The sequence below is a fragment of the Lathamus discolor genome, chromosome Z (genome assembly GCF_037157495.1).
Source record: "Lathamus discolor isolate bLatDis1 chromosome Z, bLatDis1.hap1, whole genome shotgun sequence".
NCBI lineage: Eukaryota > Metazoa > Chordata > Aves > Psittaciformes > Psittacidae > Lathamus > Lathamus discolor.
In genome coordinates, this window is record NC_088909.1 from 65,839,978 (window position 1) to 65,860,879 (window position 20,902).

General features: G+C 37.3%; 1 protein-coding gene across 1 annotated transcript in view; it reads left to right on the plus strand.

Annotated features, from left to right (window-relative positions):
* The window catches only part of CNTNAP4 (contactin associated protein family member 4), a 225,895-nt gene that overhangs the window by 162,075 nt on the left and 42,918 nt on the right, over positions 1-20,902 (plus strand). The window contains exons 11-13 of the mRNA XM_065661351.1: positions 8,262-8,368; positions 10,291-10,410; positions 15,564-15,761. Coding sequence (XP_065517423.1) covers positions 8,262-8,368; positions 10,291-10,410; positions 15,564-15,761 — 425 coding nt within the window. The remainder of the gene's footprint in view (positions 1-8,261; positions 8,369-10,290; positions 10,411-15,563; positions 15,762-20,902) is intronic.

Here is a 20,902-nt window from a genome sequence, read left to right on the forward strand (position 1 = left end):
GTGTAACTAGTTGAAAGGGCTCCCTCTGCAGGGTGGAAAGACTGTCTTACTTCCTTGAAATTTAAATGCTGGACAGAGATGTTGCTGGATTTCAGCATGGAGAAGGCAGAGGATGATCCAAAATGTGTGTTGTAGAATGGCAGAGGCTGCTGGCAAGAGAGGGAAAGACAGGCACATGGAAATGGAAGAAGTTTTCTGCTGTAGACTCCGAGGAATGCAGACACAGGCATTTGTGCGAAGTCTGCTTTAATCCAGAAAAAGTTTCCTTGAATGAAGCAGAAAGGATATACTAAACTGACAAAACAGGCAGGGGAAAGATGTACTTGTGCTTGTAAACACTTCTCCCCTACACCCTAAATTTCTAGTCCTCAAAAGTTGCCATTTTATCTTAAAAAGTCTGGCCTTTAAATTATAAGACTTCAAGAAATAGTTTTTTTTGGGGGGGAAACAGTTAAGGCAGACACTGAGATTGCAGTGTTGATCTGCTGGAGGGGAGGAAGGCTTTGCAGAGGGTTCTGGACAGGTTGGATCAATAAGCTGTGGTCAGCTGCATGAGGTTCAACCAACCAAAGTTCTGGGTCCTGCACGTGGGCCACAGCAATCCCACGCAAAGCTAGAGGCTGGGGGAAGTGTGGCTGGAAAGCCGCTCTGGAAGAAAGGACCTTAGGTCCTTTTCTGGGGATGCTGACTGATGGCTGCTGAATATGAGCCAGCTTGTGCCCAGGCAGCCAAGAAGCCCAATGACATCATGGCCGGTATCAGAAATAGTGTGGTCAGCAGGGCCAGGGCAGTGATCATCCCCCTGTACTGAGCACTGGTGAGGCCGCACCTTGAATCCTGTGCTCAGTTCTGGGCCCTGCACTACAAGAGAGATACTGAGTAGCTGGAATGAATCGAGAGAAGGGCAGGGAAGCCAGTGAAGGATCTGAGGCACAAGTCTGATGAGGAACACCTGAGAAAACTGGGAGTGTGGAGATCTGTATATTCTTAGTCAAATACAAAAGAGATGTAAGCAAGATTACGAGTGCAAAATGTCACTTACTTGGTTCACAATATAGTTGCTGAGAATTTCCGTCCCTGGCTTTTCAATGTGCAGTAGCTGGGGACCTCTCAAAATGCTAATCTCAGAGCTGTGGTTAAGGAACCATGCCTTCCTCCATGAATACAGAAATCTTTTACCTGATTTTTTAAAGGAAGATAGTGTATTTTTATATGTAGTGATTTCAGTTCCTTTCAGATTTTGAATGCCCATATTATGTGTGTACATGTGAAGTTTTAAAAATAAATTAACGTATAAATATGTGTAAAGTCACTATCTGAATCTCAATATATAGAAATCCAGCATTATTTCCAATATTCCAAATATAATAAATGTAACTTTTATTTGTTTTATTTTGTGGTTTTTTTTAAGCAATGCTTCAAAGGGGTTCTATTTACTTATATTTTTATCTTGCTGAATTTTTATTGCATATGAAAATAGTTATCATCCTTATTTTGTGTCAATATCACTGCCATACATATGGACTTGTGTAAGCCACTTATATATCCCAGCCATACTCTTTTTCAAAGTATTTTGATTACTTTCTGGCACTGTATTAAGGGGTTTTTAATTATTATTTATTTATTTTGGTTTTATGTTCCTCTTATAGTTCATCAAATTTATGTATGGATATCAAAGGAAATAAAAGAAAAAAGTCTAAAAAAGACTTTATAGGAGGCTTTTGGTTGGTTGGTTTTGTTTTTTCTAAGATTTGCTAATATTGATTTGTGTCCTTTTTAATCTTGATAATTGCGCCTTTCTAACACTAGCTCCGCGCATTCAGTTTTCAGCACTCAGAATGCTTACCATATGTCTTCCTAACTTATACAAATAGAAATTTAATCCACCCATTTGTATTAATTTTATTATACTTACTATCTTTTATTTCAGAACAGACTGTTTGTGAAAAGCCTTCCTGGTCTTGTGCCATCTTGCTCTAGGGACTGTTTCTTTCCAGTTTCCTCAGTCACATTTATTTCACATCTGCAGCTTCATGTTTCTCTTTGTCAAACTAATTCTACATCTCATCATAAATACCAATTGATAAGATACTTTTTTTTTTTGCCACATTAACATTCCTTACATATATTACACAATTTCTGATGGGTAGCTTGAGCTGGAGCACCTCCCATATGAAGACAGGCTGAAAAAGTAGGGGCTGTTCAGCCTGGAGAAGAGAAGGCTGCATGGAGACCTCATAGCAGCCTTCCGGTATCTGAAGGGGGCCTATAAGAATGCTCGGGAGGGACTTTTCATTAGGGACTGTAGTGATAGGGCAAGGGGTAATGGGTTAAAACTTAAACAGGGGAAGTTTGGGTTAGATATAAGGAAAAAGTTCTTTGCTGTGAGGGTGGTGAGGCACTGGAATGGGTTGCCCAAGGAAGCTGTAAATGCTCCATCCCTGGCAGTGTTCAAGGCCAGGTTGGACAGAGTCTTGGGTGGCATGGTTTAGTGTGTGGTATCCCTGCCCATGTCAGGGGGCTTGGAACTAGATGATCTTAAGGTCCTTTCCAACCCTAACCATTCTATGATTCTATGATCTTGTGCATTATATAATTTGTGAGAAAATATTTGCTTCCTCGAATGATTTTGACATGTCTTTGGTTGCCGAAAGCTAAAATAATCAACATTTTTGCCACTGTGCTCCTGATAGTAGGTATCCCTCATACAGCTGAGGGCAAGCCAAACAGTTCTTTGGTTTGGAGTCTTTATGGGAGGCTTTTAATCTAAAATACCAAATAACAAAATATGACCTGAATTCTGTTGTTACTGATGACTTTAGCAGAAAAAAAAATGAATGACTAAATAGAATAGTTTTACACATTTGAAGAGTATGAACACAAATAAAAATTACTTTTTATATAATCACCTGAATTCATGTGCAGAGTAAATAAATGGGAAAAAATCTATTAAACTAATTCTTTACCTGATGTAAATATATATTTATTTATATATATGTATGTACACACACACACACATTTAAAATCCTGCTCCTATGCTGAAGTTATTATGACTCCTTTAGTTGTCATGGTTCAAGAAACCTGGCAACTAAGTACCACACAGCCACTCACTCATCCTTCCTGTTTCCCACTCTATAGGCAGGATGGGGAGGAAAATTGAAGAATATAAAACCTGTGTGTTGAGATAAAAACAGTTTAATAACTAAAATACAACATACTAGTACTACTCCTAAGAGAAATAACAAGGAGAGAGATATAAAATTGAAAGAAAAGGAAAAAAAAATAATAAACAGAAGTTTATTACCCAGTGACCAATACCCAGCCAGGCCCAAGCAGTGATCAGTTCCTTCTAGGTAACTCCTCCCAGTTTGTATAGTGGGTATGTCGTGCTGTAATAATGAATATCCCTTTGGCTAGTTCAGGTCAACTGTCCTGTTTCTGCTTCCAACACAGCTTCTTGTGCCCTTCCTTACTGGCAGAGCATGAGAGATTGAAAAATCCTTGATCAGGATAAACATTACTGAGCAACAACTAAACCATCCTTGTGTTATCAACAATATTCTCAGACTAAAGCTGAAACACAGCACTATGCCAGCTGGTAGGAAGAAAATTATCTCAGCTGAAACCAGGACACTGGTCATTGCTCTTCCCATGCTCCTTCATATGGCCTTTTCATTGCGTAATATCTTTATATTGTTCCATTGCTCATATACTTCTTGGGCATGCAATTGATTCTCTTCATATGTTTCTCCTTAATATCTGTTGTTTCAGCTCCTTCACTGGTATATACTGATTTTATAACTACTAATTATACATAAACCAGTGACAAAATAACACAATGTCATTCTACATGCCTTACAAAGATAGTTTGAGGAAAGAATATCAGATGTATCTGTCATAATTGCATCAAGCTCTAAACAGAAACATATGATTCCCTACCAGGTGTGTTATTAGTGTTTGTGTCCTAGCAGCTGTGTGTTTTACAGAAACCAGAATAAATGATTTTAATGTAAAAAAAAAAAAAAAAAAAAAAAAAAGAGAGAAAAAAAGAAAAAAGAGACACTGGCACTTTAGCAATTTTCTTATATTTTTCTCTTTTTTTTTTTTTTTTTTTTAATTGAAGGTTAAAGAAAAAAAAAAATTATCCGGGAAGCTAGGGACCAGGTTAGGAAGGCTAAGGCCCAGTTAGAATTAAACCTAGCCAGGGATGTTAAGGATAACAGGAAGGGATTCTACAGGTACGTAGCAAACAAAAAACAGACTAGGGACAAAATAGGCCCCCTGAGGAAGCTTTCAGGAGAACTGGTTACGCAGGATTTGGAGAAGGCTGAGGTTCTGAATGACTTCTTTGCCTCGGTCTTCACTGGCAAAGGCTCTGACTGCACCACCCAGTTCTTAGAAGGTAGACGCAGGGACTGTGAGAATGAAGACCTTGGGCCCACTGTACGAGAGGATCTGGTTCAAGACCATCTTCAAAATCTGAACGCACACAAGTCCGTGGGACCTGATGGAATCCATCCGTGGGTCCTGAAGGAGCTGGTGAATGAAGTTGCTAAGCCACTGGCCATCATATTTGAAAAATCATGGCAGTCAGGTGAAGTTCCCGATGACTGGAAAAAGGGAAATATAACCCCCATTTTCAAGAAGGGGAAAATGGAAGACCCGGGGAATTATAGACCAGTCAGTCTCCCCTCTGTGCCTGGTAAAATCTTGGAGCACATTCTCCTGGACAACATGCTAAGGCACATGAAGAACAACAGGGTGCTTGGTGACAGCCAGCATGGCTTCACTAAGGGGAAATCCTGCCTGACCAATTTGGTGGCCTTCTATGATGGGGCTACAGAATTGATGGATATGGGTAAAGCAGTTGACATCATCTACCTGGACTTGTGCAAAGCGTTTGACACTGTCCCACACGACATCCTCGTCTCTAAATTGGAGAGATATCAATTTGATGGATGGACCACTCGGTGGATAAAGAACTGGCTGGATGGCCGCTAACAAAGAGTTGTGGTCAATGGCTCAATGTCCGGCTGGAGACCGGTAACGAGTGGTGTCCCTCAGGGATCGGTGTTGGGACCGGTCTTGTTCAACATCTTCGTCGCTGACATGGACAGTGGGATTGAGTGTGCCCTCAGCAAGTTTGCCGATGACACCAAGCTGTGTGGTCCGGTTGATATGCTGGAGGGAAGGGATGCCATCCAGAGGGACCTTGACACACTTGTGAGGTGGGCTGATGCCAACCTTATGAAGTTCAACCACGACAAGTACAAGGTCCTACACCTGGGTTGGAGCAATGCCAGGGCACAGCTACAGACTGGGGGTGCTGGTCAATGAGAAACTGAACAGGAGCCGGCAGTGTGTGCTCGCAGCCCAGAAAGCCAACCGTATCCTGGGCTGCATCAAAAGGAGCGGGACCAACAGGTCGAAGGAGGTGATCCTGCTCCTCTACTCTGCTCGTGTGAGACCTCACCTGGAGTATTGTGTGCAGTTCTGGTGTCCTCAACATAAAAAGGACATGGAACTGCTGGAACAAGTCCAGGGGAGGGCCACAAGGATGATCAGGGGACTGGAGCACCTCGCGTATGAAGACAGGCTGAGGAAGTTGGGGCTGTTCATCCTGGAGAAGAGAAGGCTGCGTGGAGACCTAATAGCAGCCTTCCAGTACCTGAAGGGGGCCTATAGGGATGCTGGGGAGGGACTCTTTATCAGGGACTGTAGTGACAGGACAAGGGGTAATGGGTTAAAACTTAAACAGGGGAAGTTTAAATTGGATATAAGGAGGAAATTCTTTCCTGTTAGGGTGGTGAAACACTGGAATGGGTTGCCCAGGGAGGTTGTGAGTGCTCCATCACTGGCGGTGTTCACGGCCAGGTTGGATGAAGCCTTGTGTTGGATGGTTTAGTGAGAGGTGTCCCTGTCCATGGCAGGGGGGTTGGACCTAGATGATCTTGAGGTCCTTTCCAACCCTAACTATTCTATGATTCTATGATTCTATGATTTATTCTTTAATTTTTTTTTACCCATAGCTTGGAACCATGATAGTACACAAAAATGTATTTAGCAGATACTTGGCATCTGAATTTCTTCTTTTCCCCCTCTTTATCAAACGTATATTGCTGAATTAGTGTTCTGCTTTGAATTTTAGTTTAGGATTATTATTAGCCTGCTACCTTTGTTTTAAATCGTGTATCATTTTCAGGTGTCATAATCTGAAAAGCATACCATCAAATAATATGTGGTAAATACTTATCAGTTGTCTTTTTTTCTGTTTTAAGCAAACATAGTAACAAATCCAAAAATTACCTTTTATAGATGAACTATTAGAAATGCTTTTTCTAACATAAGAAATATTTTTATTAGGTTAGTTTCCTTAGAGAAAATTATCTGAATCTTGCTTTGGGTAGGATTGCAGCATATAATATAATTATAGCTTCACTTTTATGCAACTAGTGGTTACTTTCTAATACACATTCTGAAACAGAAGGAAGATGAAAAATCTAATGTTAAAAGATTTTAAATATATGCTACATGGTTTGAATTTCTCGTAAAGTTGTTTTAAGCATTATCAATTTCATCTAAGCTTTTAATTTTGTGAACACAATTAGGATGATTAATTAATATGGACAAGGTGTCAATACAAGTAAGGACCATGTAAATCATACTTTGGAGATAGTGATGTCTTTATCAAAAAGAAGCAAGGCAATAAAAACTATGACTAAAATACATGCTAGCATAGCAGCAAAGGATGTACTGAAAGACCTGAATGGCAGTTATGTTAGAGGAGTTGTATATTTATAATAGCTGACAACTAGTCATACCTGTAGGAAGCAAAATAAAGCATTTATAGTAAGAACTATTACTATACACGTTTCATAAATTGATCCAAAGTATTTAATATCAAAGCATTTATAAGCCTGGTGCCTAAAATTCAATTTTATGTTCCAAACCAGAGCTCATTGAGACATATATCATTTACAAACTTGTCTTACAAATACATTCTGTGAGTGAAATAATAGATAGGATACAAGACCAGCTCTTTCACTTGCAAAGTATCACTTATTTCTCGAAAACATGTGATCTATATCACTTTACTTACTTTACTTACACTTTACCTGCTGCTTCTTTTTATTCTTCCTTTCTATGAAAACCTCTGCATATCTTTGTTTATAAACATGAAAGAAAGAAAGATAAAAATTCTTTGAGAGTCAGAAGTAAATATACAAAGGCCCTGAATTCCTGAATTATTCATAGGGCAGGTGTGTGAACTGCTGGACTTTTTACAATCTTATTTTAATACCCTGCTAAGATTTCTTGAATGAATTAAAAGGTATTTTAGGATCCCGTGAATATTAGTGGGCCTGCTTTTCTTTTTCCTGTGGTTAACGTCAACAACTAAGCCTTTTTATACTTTTGAGCTCTATTACATACACATGCTTATACATATCCATTCACTGCAATTGGAATGTCAACTAATTTCTAAGTTGAAAACCTAATAAAATTAGTTAAAGTGTGCCACTCTTTTTCAGTATACTTATAAAAAGATAAATCTGAGATTTTCTTCATCTTCTGCAATATTTTATATCTAGGTATAGTGCTGCAATCTTAATCATTAAGCAGTTACAGACAAATTTTCTTTGCAGTCAACCATTCTAAATCCACAAGAAAGCTAGCAGAATTCGTCAGGTTTCTGTTCATACTACCAGAATAAAAAGATTGCTTTACTGGTAGTTACCTCTTGTGACTGAACTGATGCACTGGTTTACTCTTTCTAGAATAGTAAGTAATTGTGACTTTAGAATAAGAAAGAGCTCTCAGGTATGATAGTAAAATTTTTTTTTTTTGTGATTTTTTGTGTTGTGATGCTGCTTTGTTGTGACATATCTTGTTGAAGAAATCCTATCAGTTGCAGTAATTGCCAGTGAATTATCAGCATGTAAATCTTTCACTGGTTTATCTGTATTGAATTGCAGATAGCTGAATGGTAATAATTATGCAACTTACACTTTATTTCTGTTCGCACAGGCTCATCACATAATGAATATATTTATTATAGGCAATAGGAATAGCGGGAAAGATGAAGGGAAATTCTCTAGATTTTCTAGTAATTATATTGACATCTTCCCCAATGAGCTTGAGGACTTCATGTTAATATACTTCTTTTCCACGTTTTTGCGTTCCTTGGTAAGTATAAGTGACATGTAAATATATCAAAAAGAGTGAAAATACCCTTTTTTCTTTTTTTTTTTTTTCATTTTTAGATGTTTGCCTAATTACTGTGAACATGGTGGGGAGTGCTCACAGTCCTGGAACGGCTTCTACTGCAACTGTGCCAATACAGGATACAAGGGAGCTACTTGTCACTATCGTAAGTCTAAGATATTTTCTGACTATTCTTCACTCCTGGTTGAATGTTTTTCACAAAAAAAAAATATACAGTATTATTGATCATTCATATTAGAAGATTTTTCAGTCATGTAAATATTCACAAGTTGGTTCACGGAACATAAAATATGTAGCAGAAAAAACTCATTGAACGTTCTAAAATTTATCTGTTTCTGTTTCACATTTTTCACAATTTACATGAGATCAGTAATATACTCTGCCATCCATATACCTTCACTTTATGAATCAGCAAATCATTTAGAAATGTGTTTAATTCATCATTATTCATTCCAAAAATTAGTGTTATTTTTTTCAGAGACAATGGGACTCCTTTCAAGTATAATCACAGGCACTAAACCATAAACCTGTGTTGATGTAGTTGGCTGAATCAGGAATTAGATTAGGAGAAATAAAAAAAAACCCACAAAAAAACCCAACCACCCCCCCAAAAAAAAACAAGAAAAAAAACAAAATCAAAAAAATAAAACCCAAACAAACAAAAAACCTAACAAACAAACAAAAAAAGCCCACCCCAAAACCCAACAAATAAACACAACCAACCAAACAAACAAAAAAAAAGAAAAGTAACTTAACTAGTTTCACTGGAGATCCTCTACATTTGTACTGCTTTAACTGTATTCTGGGAAACAGAATAAATCTGGAAGCACTGCTTGAAGACAGTTATTGAATAATTGAATCTGTCATGTTTAAATTTAACTATTTTCTTAAGAAACCATCAAATTCCACTTGAAAATTACATAAGTTGTGTATTATGAATATTTCATACAGTTAGCAATCTGAATTCTCTTTCTCATAGGTGTTGCCTTATAATACCAGCAACCATCAAGCAAAAAAATAGATATCACAGTCTTTCTAGAGCTGGCTTGTTTTTTTAAATATTTCAATTAACTTAATTTATATAGATCAAAATCTAGAATATTAATAATTGCTATGGAGTTATTTTTTTATTTGTATAGCACTCATCACTCTTTTTTTTTTTTTTTTTTTTTGTGTCTGAACTTAACAGATCTTTCTTTTTGGCAGAGTGTTTTCAAGTTTTGATAATAACTGGTAGAGCACACAGTCTAATTTTGAAAAGAAAGACCAGAACAGCATGACTGCTGGAAGCATTATAATGGCTAAAGGAGAAGTTGGGCTAATGCAGTGTAGCTATGGCATTATCATTAGTGTTTCCTGTTTGTTTAAGTACAAAGGTGGACTCGTAAGTCCCCTTCTCAAGTTTTTGATCATAAAGAAGTCATCACAGTATTTTCTTTACATCTTGGCTGATACAAGGTATACATGAGATAGGACCAAGGAGCTCTCATTTTGTCTTTGCTTATTTAGTTCTTTTACTGCAGTCTCTGACAAGTCATTCACCCTTCTATTTAAACAGGAAAGAAAATAAGAAGTATGAAAGCCAAAAAAAAAAAAAAAAAAAAAAAGCCAGGAGACTATCAGAACACCTAGAAACACTGCCTGGCTTCTGTCTTATGTAATAACAACAAAAATCTGTTTTAGTTGCTGTAGTTAGTGTTTGTTTCCTCAAAGTCTGATCACCAGGATCTAGGTAGTACCCTTGGCATTCACATTCTTTCACAGGTTTTACAAACATTTACTCACCTACATCTTACAGTTTCCTCTCTGAAGTTTCCAGGTTGAAATAAGGGAGAAAATGCTTGAAAATGCCCCTTGTGATCTCCTCAATACATAAAACCAAATGCGCTCTACAGAAACAAATGAAAACATAGTTCTGGTTATGTGATTTGTTCTGTATTCTTTAGCAGTGAACACACACGTCTTCTTATCCCCACTGACAGGCTCCACAGGCTTTTTTTTCTTAATTCCCTGACTAAACTGTAAAATGATGCCATTACATTTGTGAAAGAATGTGTTTTTTTGCAGCCATCTATGAGCAATCATGTGAAGCATATAAGCACAGAGGGAACACTTCAGGCTTTTTCAATATTGATTCAGATGGAAGTGGCCCATTGGGACCGTTTCTCGTATACTGTAATATGACAGGTGAGGTGATAAACTTTCTTAACTCACAGCTGGGTCTGTATGCATGCTCATTATATTAAAACATATGTTATCAAAGTAATAAGCCTTTGTACCTCGTAAGTTCAATGTATACATACACAACAAAATGAAGGTGACTCCTTAGCTCAGAATACTGGGCAAAGAATTAGGCTGAGAAATTAGAATAATAAGAGGATTCAGGCTGTGAATCTAACACAGCATTTCTGTTGTGTTTTGCATAAGTGAGATGTGTTCCATATGGAGACAATGCCATACTAGTTCATTGGGGAGCAGCTTTGTTTTTGCTGAAGGTACAGCCTCTTGAGAACATTTAAGAAAATGGGAAATAAGCTATATTTTATGAGAAAAATATTGATTTTTCCAGGCAGAATTCTGAAAAATTGTAATTCAGAACTGGCCATTGTTATGAGGAATATAGACATTAAGCTTAATTTTTCAAATTGCAAAGAAATCTTTTGGAGAATAGAAATGCAATCAGTGGGACTCTCACAACCTCACTTTCAGGCACTGTGCCTCCTCTTCTGCTCTTTGAATCACCATTCACATCACCAGAAGGTTTAGATATCAGAGTTTTTTGTCTGAATGCTTTATAATAAACCAGTTGTCTATGAATGCCTACTGGTATATGTCCTTTTAATAAATCTTGCATTTAAATGGCTTTTTGAAATTATTATTTGTGCCTGTTTCCTTTTCTTTTTGCTTAGCCTCTACTTATTTGAATTGCTTTCCAGCCATGACGATGGAAACAATTCATTGTATTATGTGACAAAATTATACTTTTACACAGTTATAACTGCTTGAAAAATTGCATGAATAAGCTATACTTGAATTTGATTTAGTTGCATCCTAAGTGCTAAGAACTTGACTTTGAAACATTATCATAAGCTTTTGATGTTGATTTGTAAACAATTTGTAGTCACATTTATTTCTTAAGAAATTGACAGGACCCTGGCTGCCAGTGGCACTGGCTGATTTTCACAATGATCTAAAGAATGCTTATTATAATACAATTCTCATCATCTCAATCAGCCTGTGCAATTTAACTACTCTTAGCATGTCAGGCCCTGACTTTGACTTCCATATTTGACTGTGCTAGCTCATGGTGGGTACGCTTCTGTCCTGGGTTCAGCAGTGGCAGTAATTTTTCTCCTTCTTAGTAGCTGGTGCAGTTCTGGTTTTGACTTTCAGCCTGGGAACAGCGCTGATAACAACGATGTTTTTAGTTGCTGCTCAGTAATGTTTAGTCTGACCAAGGACTTTCTGAGTCTCATGCTCTGCCAGGGAGGAGGGGAAGCTGGAAGGAAGCAGAGACAGGACACCTGACCCAGACTAGCCAGAGAAGTATTCCATACCACAGCACGTCATGCCCACTATATAAACTCAGGGAGTTACCCGGAAGGGCTAGATCATTGCTCGGGTCAAGCTGGGTATCGGTTGGCGGGTGGTGAGCGATTGTATTCTCTTCCCTTGTTATTTTCCTTATCATTATTATTATTGGTGGTAGTAGTAGTGATTTGTGTTATACCTTAGTTACTGGGCTGTTCTTATCTCAACCTGTGGGAGTCACATTTTTTGATTCTCCTCCCCATCCTTCCGGGAGCGGAGGGAGGAAGGCGGGGGGGTAATGAGTAAGCTGTGCAGCTGACTGGGCTTAAACCACAACTTCAGATTGGCACATGCCCATAAGAAGAAATATGGTAGTGCCCTATGAAACTAAAAGAGACCAAAGAATCACAGCAGAAAGATGACTTTGGGGTTTTGTTGTTTTGGGTGTGGGGTTTTTTTGTGTTTTGTTTTGTTTGTTTTGCTTTTCCAAGTGGGTATAACCCTCCAAGGTACATTGTAGTGTCTGATTTATCCTTTTGTGTCCATGAACAGCTGTTACTGTTTTCCTCAGTCATTCCTTATTCTCCACTTTAAGCAAACCTCATTGATCAGTTCTTCATCTTTAGATGCAGCTTGACAGGATGAATCGTCTATATTTGTTTTGTTCACAGTTTCATCATGACTAGTATTCCCTTTTCCCACCAGAGGCAGGGAAGGCAGATGCCCACATTTCTTACGGCACTGCCTTGTCTTTGACATTCATGCGGCTCTATTTTCACACAGCTGGGAGGGAGGTGCCTTTCCCTGGTTGTATTCTTGGAAGTCATTTTCAGAATGAAAAGACTACAGTTCACACTGCCAGCTAAGATGACCAAATTCTGCAGTGACCTTTTTTTTCTTTTGTAAACTTGTGAGTGTGATAATAAGTGTGATAGCTGACTTGTTTGTCTAAATTTTTATGCCAGCATAGCCTTTGGATATATTTGTGTCTGTCTGTTTGTGCATGTAAAAAAAAAAAAAAAATCCAAGTTTGCCATCTGGTTTTTGACATCATGAGTGTGTATTTAATAAAATTTTATAATTTGACCACAAGTAATAATAATATATAATTTAAAAGTTATACTTATATAATTATAAAGTAATAATAAAAAGGAGCATAGAGTCCCATAATATAACATTTTTTGAATAGTCATCTCACCTTGTTATTTCCTTTAGATTTTCTGATGAATACTTGTCCTTTAAGTGACCATGAGTTCTTTCCTCTCTATTAATATCTTATGTCAGCCATGTGTACCCCGCAGGAAGCTAATGGAATACGATAAAATACAACTCTGTTAAAGAGTTTGAAATACTGCTTTGAGAACATAAGAAATATTATCATCAATACAACAAGTTAGAAAAAAATAGTATTTCTTATATGTACTCAAGTTACATTGGCCATTAAGATATAAGAATACAGCGAAGATGAATCTAAACTTGCCTGACCCAGACTGGCTTCAGCCAGGAGCCTGCTCACCCCTACCTTGAAGTAGATTCTAGACATGGGAGTCAGATTGTTACAGGCTTTGTGACTGGAAGCTGGAACAGAATAATCTCAGTGCTTCCCTGTTCATAGGTAAGGAGGTATGGTAAATGTGCAAAACAGGAAAATCACATGAGCCTTTATCAACTACACATATTTGGGGCAATTTATACTTCAAAAAACATGAAAGGAATAATCTCTGTACTACTAAGCAGAATATGTGATTGTCATGGTTTAAAACTAGCCAGCAACTAAGTACCACACAGCAATTCTCTTACCCCTCCACTCCTCTCTCCTTGAGCAAGATGGGGAAGAGAATCGAGACAGTGTAAAGCTCACTGAGACTGAGATAAGAACACTTTAATGACTAAAGTACAAAATAATAATAATAATACTTTAATGACTAAAATACAAAATAATAATAATAACAATAATTGTAAGGGAAATAAGAAGGGGAGAGAATATGAAAAAAGGTAAAGAAAAAAAAGCAAACCACCAATAAACACAAGTGATGTGCAGTACAATTGCTCACCACCCACTGACCAATATCCAGGCAAGTGATACATCACTTCTGGATACCACCCCCCAGTTTATATACTGGGCATGTCATGCTGTGTTATGGAATATCCCTTTGTCTAGTTCTGGTCAGGTGTCCTGTCTCTGTTTCCAACTCCTTACTGGCAGAGAGCGAGAGACTGAAGTCTAGATCAGGGTGAGTGCTACTGAGCAACAACTAAAACACTGGTGTGTTATCAAGAATATTCTCAGACTAAAGCCAAAACACAGCACTGTGCCAGCTGCTAGGAAGCAAATTATCCCATCTGAAACCAGAATACCGACATTACATTTCCTTGTATGCAAAGAATAGGACAGAGTAAGCAATGCATTCCTATGTTATTGTACCAGCCAGTTTTATCCTTCCTGTGACTCACTGTACAGAAAAATTATTTTTCTCGTCTTAAATATACAGTAATTAGTCTATTATTTCTAGCAGCTTTTGAAGTAATGCCTTCATATGAATATTGTTATGCCAAGTTTGGTTCTTGATCTGTGTGGTTTTGCATTGTAGTAACTTTTAAAAATTAAAAATACATTCCATCATTGCTTTAGAAGGGTAAAAAAAAAACTTCTAATGAAAGAATGTCAAGGTAACTGTAAAGCTATTGAACTGCTTTGTTCCTTAGTGTAACCAACATGGCTCCAAGTTGCACAAAGTCTGTTTCACAGCAGACTGCACATCTTAGCACATACCTTTTATAAACACGTAATATATTATTTATTGATCAACCACTTGAATTATATGTATATTTATATACAAGTATTTTCTGCTCTTTTCTTACAAAAGCATTACATCGGAACATATTTTTCTAAAACCAGTATTTGGAGTACTGAATATTTACTAGTGATTTGTGGAAAAAGCAGTCTTGCAGACACAGTTTAATTGCTTCTGGAATAAATATTTTGGAAATATTTTGCATGCCGCAGGTAGTACGAATCATAGTCTGTCTACACAATGCAATGAAATACACAGCAGACTTACCCAGCTGTATCTGAGTCAAAAGTTTACTGACAAACAGTATGTGTTCTTTAGGGAAATGCAGCTCTCAGTTCTGAACCGGTATTCACCATGTTATAGTACCAAAATTAATATAATAAATTAATATCATGTCAGACGTTTGGAAGAAACTTTCTGTTGACCTTTGGAAACTGTGCTTCTTAGTTCTTGAGTAAATACAGGGTTTGAATAGTAATTCACATAATCACTTTTTAGATTAGATTTTAGATGGCTAGGATAACTCACCTTCATGTAATCTGAGTTTTATACTAAATACAGTATTTACAAGCTACTTTTGCTTCTTGGTATAATAGAAAAAGTTTGTAGGCCATTTTCCCACACAGAATAAATTAATTTAAATTATAGTTGTTGTAAGTAGAATGTAGAATAAAATTTACTGTTATTTTATTTTAAAAAGCAGGCAAAATAATAATAAGCATTATTTCCTTTTATTTTTTCACTGCAATTTATGAAGTAAACTATATCTTATTGTAGACCATTATTTGGATGTTGTTACTTATGCTTTTTAAATTCAATTATCATAACAAGCTGAATACCTGTTACAGTCATGGTATGATAATGTACAGATTTACATCTCTGTTTGTATGCCCGAAAGCACTTCTTGTGATCAAAGAAGTCACCTTAAAGTTTGGTTGATTTCATACACGCATTCTCTTTCCATTAGCAATTTATGCAACTACTTCTCATTCTTTATTACATGTGTTTTGAAAGATACAACTTGGACAATTATGCAGCATAACAACACCAACCTAACCAGAGTCAAAAGTGCTAATCGAGAGAACCCACACACTGTGTTTTTCAAGTACTCTGCCAGCCTAGACCAGCTTCAGGCTACAATTAACCATGCAGAGCACTGTGAACAGGAGCTTGCTTACCACTGCAAAAAGTCAAGGCTTTTAGATAAGCAAGGTAAGTAAAGCAAACAAATCATATTATGTTGTATAGTACCTTTCATTTTACTGGTTACTAGAGGTATTTTTTCTGTCAAGGTTATAGTATTTTGCTACTACAGAGCTTGAACTACTTCATATATATAGTGCTTATATTTCTGTAAGTTACCAAGAGATATTTGAACCAGAAAAACACAAATGGCAGTTTATAACGATCTTCATTCATAGAATTAAGTGCTCTCAAAGTTAATTTCTCTCATAAATCTTTTAAATTAACAGAGATTATTATTAACAGAGCTCTTGTTGGGCTGCCTTCCAGGGATTTTGAAACATTAGTGAAAGAATTACTGAGGAAATATCTCCTTAACAGAAACTAGAGTGTAGATATCAGAAGTTCATTGCTGAATGTTTTTGAACACTTAAACATAGTGTGAGTGCTTGACAAAAAGCACTGGTAACATTAAATTTCCACTGTCCAGCATAGGCATCAATAAAAAAAAAAAAAAATGTTAAAATGTGGATTCTTGACAAAAGTATGTATTTTTTAAGAGAAAAATGGAGACACTCTGACATACTTAAAAATAAATTTTATGCAGTCTACTTAAATCTTAACTCTGACACAGAGCTACTGTTACTAGGATTTACCATTAAAATTCCTTCTAAATAGTCCAAATAATGTGGAAGAAAAAAATCTTAGTGTTTACCGTCTTTTGAAAACTATGTAAAATTGTTTGACTTCACCACCAGAAACTCTGAAACTGCTCAAATTGATTTAATGGCATCCTTTCCTACTAAGCATAAAGCAGGTCTCTGACTGCAACAATCTCTGGTTCTGTCTCTAAACTCTTGCAATATATACTCTTTCTCCTTAATAATGACATGGATAGCACTGGACTTCTTAGACTAGAATTTACTTTTGGCAGAATTATCTGCTTAAAAACATCTCTACAGAATAAAATTTGAATTTACCCCTTAAGATGTCCCACTGAGCATCCCTTTTACCTGTGGATTCCAAATTAAAGTTATGGTTAAATGTTCAAAAGCCTGGTTTACACCAAGCAAAGAGTTTCAAGATTCCTGTTGGTATTAGACATTACATATCTTTTGGCTGTTAGCTGTCACACAGGCTAAGCGGAAGCTACCCAAAACCCAGCAATAAACCCCAGCTTCTCAACTTACCAGTTTCAGTTGAGTGAAGCTGGAAACAATGAAAACATTTAGGTTGGAGAAGAAGGGAGTGGAGGGAAAGACCCAGGCAAGCAGGACTTTTTTTTCCTTGTAATCCAATGAGATTGCACAGGAATACTTAAAGAGTCCATTGCGCTGAGACATCCAAAATTCAGAGGTTTGAATGGTAGAAGTGAATAGAAGTTACAGGCATGGAAAAGTTATTTGTGAGTTTTATAGATTTTCTAAAATCCTTCTTTGTTTAAACTCTACCAAAGACTGTACCAAAAGCAACTTGCCATTCCTTTAAAGAATGGACTTTAGTCTGTTCTGAAAGAGCTCTGAGGTGACAGAAAGCTAGGATCAACTAATGGTCAGTCTTGGTTTCTGCAGGAATCACAGAATCACAGAATCCCAAGGGTTGGAAGGGACCTCAAAAGATCATCTAGTCCAACCCCCCTGCAAGAGCAGGGTAACCTACAGTACATCACACAGGAACTTGTCCAGGCGGGCCTTGAATATCTCCAGTGTAGGAGACTCCACAACCCCCCTGGGCAACCTGTTCCAGTGCTCTGTCACTCTTACAGTAAAGAAGTTCTTCCTGATGTTAACGTGGAACTTCCTATGCTCCAGTTTACACCCATTGCCCCTTGTCCTATCACTGGATATCACTGAAAAAAGCCTAGCTCCATCATCCTGACACCCACCCTTTACATATTTGTAAACATTGATGAGGTCACCCCTCAGTCTCCTCTTCTCCAAGCTAAAGAGACCCAGCTCCCTCAGCCTCTCCTCATAAGGGAGATGTTCCACTCCCTTAATCATCTTTGTGGCGCTGCACTGGACTCCTTCAAGCAATTCCCTGTCCTTCTTGCACAGAGGGGCCCAGAACTGGACGCAATATTCCAGATGCGGCCTCACCAAGGCTGAGTAGAGGGGGAGGAGAACCTCTCTTGACCTACTAACCACTCCCTTTCTAATGCACCCTAAGATGCCATTTGCCTTCTTGGCCACAAGAGCACATTGCTGGCTCATGGTCATCCTCCTATCCACCAGGACCCCCAGGTCCCTTTCCCCTTCGCTACTTTCCAGCAGGTCAACCCCCAACCGGTACTTAAAACAGTCAAAGCTGAGTTTTGTGATATAGGGATGAAATAATAACACTTATTAAGGAGGGTTAGGGTTTAAGTTTCCCTCTCTGTTTGAAAGAAGCCAGAACCACATCTTACAACTGTTTAGAGGATGTTTTAACTTTGCCTTATATTTTGTAACATTCTTAATTAAATCACTTCCTTTAAATCCAACTCAGATTTTTACATTCCAGGAATTGTATCTGATGGTTTTTTAGTCCAAAGATAGTGACCATGGTGGATGACTTACTAAGGACAGATCCTTTTTGACCCATTTGCTTAGAGGAACAGTGAAACCAGATGAAGTTCCTGGGAGAACAAGCATATGTCTCTTTGTAGATATATACTGCTCTATTATTTTGAAGGGATAGGTCTAACCTACAAGGAGAAAGAAAAAAGTGGGTGTTTTTTTCAAAATATAGATGATAATGCTATTTTTCGGGGAGCTCAGTGTTCAGTGTGCTTAGAGTATCCAATGAAACAGATTGTTTTCAACATCTCAATTAACATCAGCGGCAAACGACACGAGTTTGCAATCTTAGAATCACAGACACACAAATCACTGAGTAGCCAAGGCTAGAAGAGATGTCCAGAGGTCACCAGGTCCAGTGCCTCTACTCAAACATGGCAACCTGGAATCAGTTGTCCAGGACCGTGTCCAGACCACTTTTTAATGTCTTCAGGGATGGACAACTCCACAATCTCCCTGAGCAACCTGTGCCAGTGATCAGTCACCCTAACAGTGCAGGCATTTTTTCCTGATGCTCAGGAGCAGCATCCCATGTATCAGTTTGTGATACTCTCTCCTCATAGGAGAGATGCTTCAGTCTTTTAATTATCTCTGTGGCAATTTGTTGGACTGTCTCTGGTATTTCCATTTCTTTTGTAATGGGGAGCCCAGAATTGGACAAAATTCTCCATGCGTGCCCTTCTTCATGTGTGGTTTCACCTGTGCTGAACAGAGGGGAGTAATCACCTCCTCCTAGCTGCTGGAACATCTCAACCTCCTAATTCAGTTCAGGATACCTGCTTCTTTGCAGCAAGGGCACATTGACAGCTCATGTTCAACCTTGTGTCCTTCAAGATCCCCAGGCCCTCTTCAGCCAAACTGCTTTCCAGTTGGGTGGCCCACAGCATATATTGCTGCCTGTGGCTGTTCCTCCTCAGGTGCAGAACTTTGCAGCTCCCCTTGTTAAACTTCTTGAGGTTTCTGTCAGCAAGTTCTTTAGCCTGTCAAAGTCCCTTTGGACAGCAGTGTAACCCTGTGGAATATCAGCCACTCCTTCCAATGTCTTGGTGCACATAGGAGTCCAAAAGGTTTCATAAGTGGTGGAAGATTAGGGTTATATTTACACAGTGATCACTGTAGAGGTTGTAGCTAAAGAAGACCTGAGCAATCACTTTAAAATTATGTAGACCAGACATCTAGCTCACTGTTAAGCAGAGCTCTTTACAGAATTAGCCGCATCAGTGCTGCTTTCTAAAAGACATATCTACAGTCTTAGAAGCAGTCAAGCCCTTTTTAAAACTGGATGCATCTAAACTGATAACAGTCAGTGTGTTGTGAATATATGCTACAATAATATTAGTCTGGCAAATACATTTATTCTTTGAATACAATGAAATGTAAGCTGAGGCTTACATTTTAAATTTGTTTCTGAGGCTGTGAGAGTAAGTTTTTCAAATATCCTCCAATTTATCATCTTTTTCTTTCAGAAAAAAATATTTTAAAGTTGCTGATATCATAGAAAAGGAAAATTCTAGTATCTTTTGAAAATTATAAGTTCATGCAACCCCATGAAATACTTCTTTTATGTCTTGGATATCAGAGGGCTTGGGAAAAAAAAGGGGAATTTGGGATCCTTCGTTGTTTTCATGTCTTTTTCCTTCAAGATATATCTTTCACCTGAAAAGCATAAAGATAAGACAAAACATACTCCTCTGAATAGCAGCAATTTTGGATTTGAAACTGTTACTGAAAAATATAGTTCTATTTTTTTGAGAGCTTTGGAAGTAGATTTAGTACCTATTTTTTGTGTGAAACATGTAATTTTCAGCCTGCTTTAGCAAGTATGCATTCTAACTTTTCATGTCTCAATAGAACCATAAACTTCAAAAGTTTTACTAAAAATTTTTGTGAGGAAATGGCAATTGTAGATGTGAATTATAATTAAATTTTATAGGATGCTCAGCCTATTTAAAAGAGCTCAGAAAGCTAGATAAGTGTTCTGTTTGGAATAGAAATGCTTTAAAAAATTGAAGTGAAGTTTAGGAAGGTAAAGTGATCTAATTTGAAATTTTCCCTTGCTAAATTAGTTGCTATTTCATCTATTCATAGTGATAGTCTTCACCAACTTTTCCTGTTTAGGATCATATTTATGTATTTTCTTGCTGATTTTTATGCATGTTTCTTTGAATTATTTTATAGTCAGAATTACAAATCAAACAAAAAGTCAATCCCACATAGCTGATAACTGAAGCATTACTTAGCATTGAAATGAAATTCAAATAACATTTTACTGAAATAAGTTTGTTCTGTTTCATTTATTATAAGCACAATGAAATAGCAGAATTTGAAATGCAAATAGGTACATTATCAAATTGCCTACACAATTTAATCCCTCCAGCTTCTGCTTTCTATATCACTAGCTATGTTTGACAAGTACAAAATTTGGTGATGGTCATATAAAATATTTTTTGGAACTTGAAGTCATGAAGGAATTCTTAACTGACTGTATTTTAGGAATACATTATATTCAATCAGCCTGTATAGCATTTGCAAACAACATAATTAGAGAAGTCACCTGTTAATACATTTATGCGATTATTATGAAGAAATCTCTAAATATTTTAATAAGAAGCT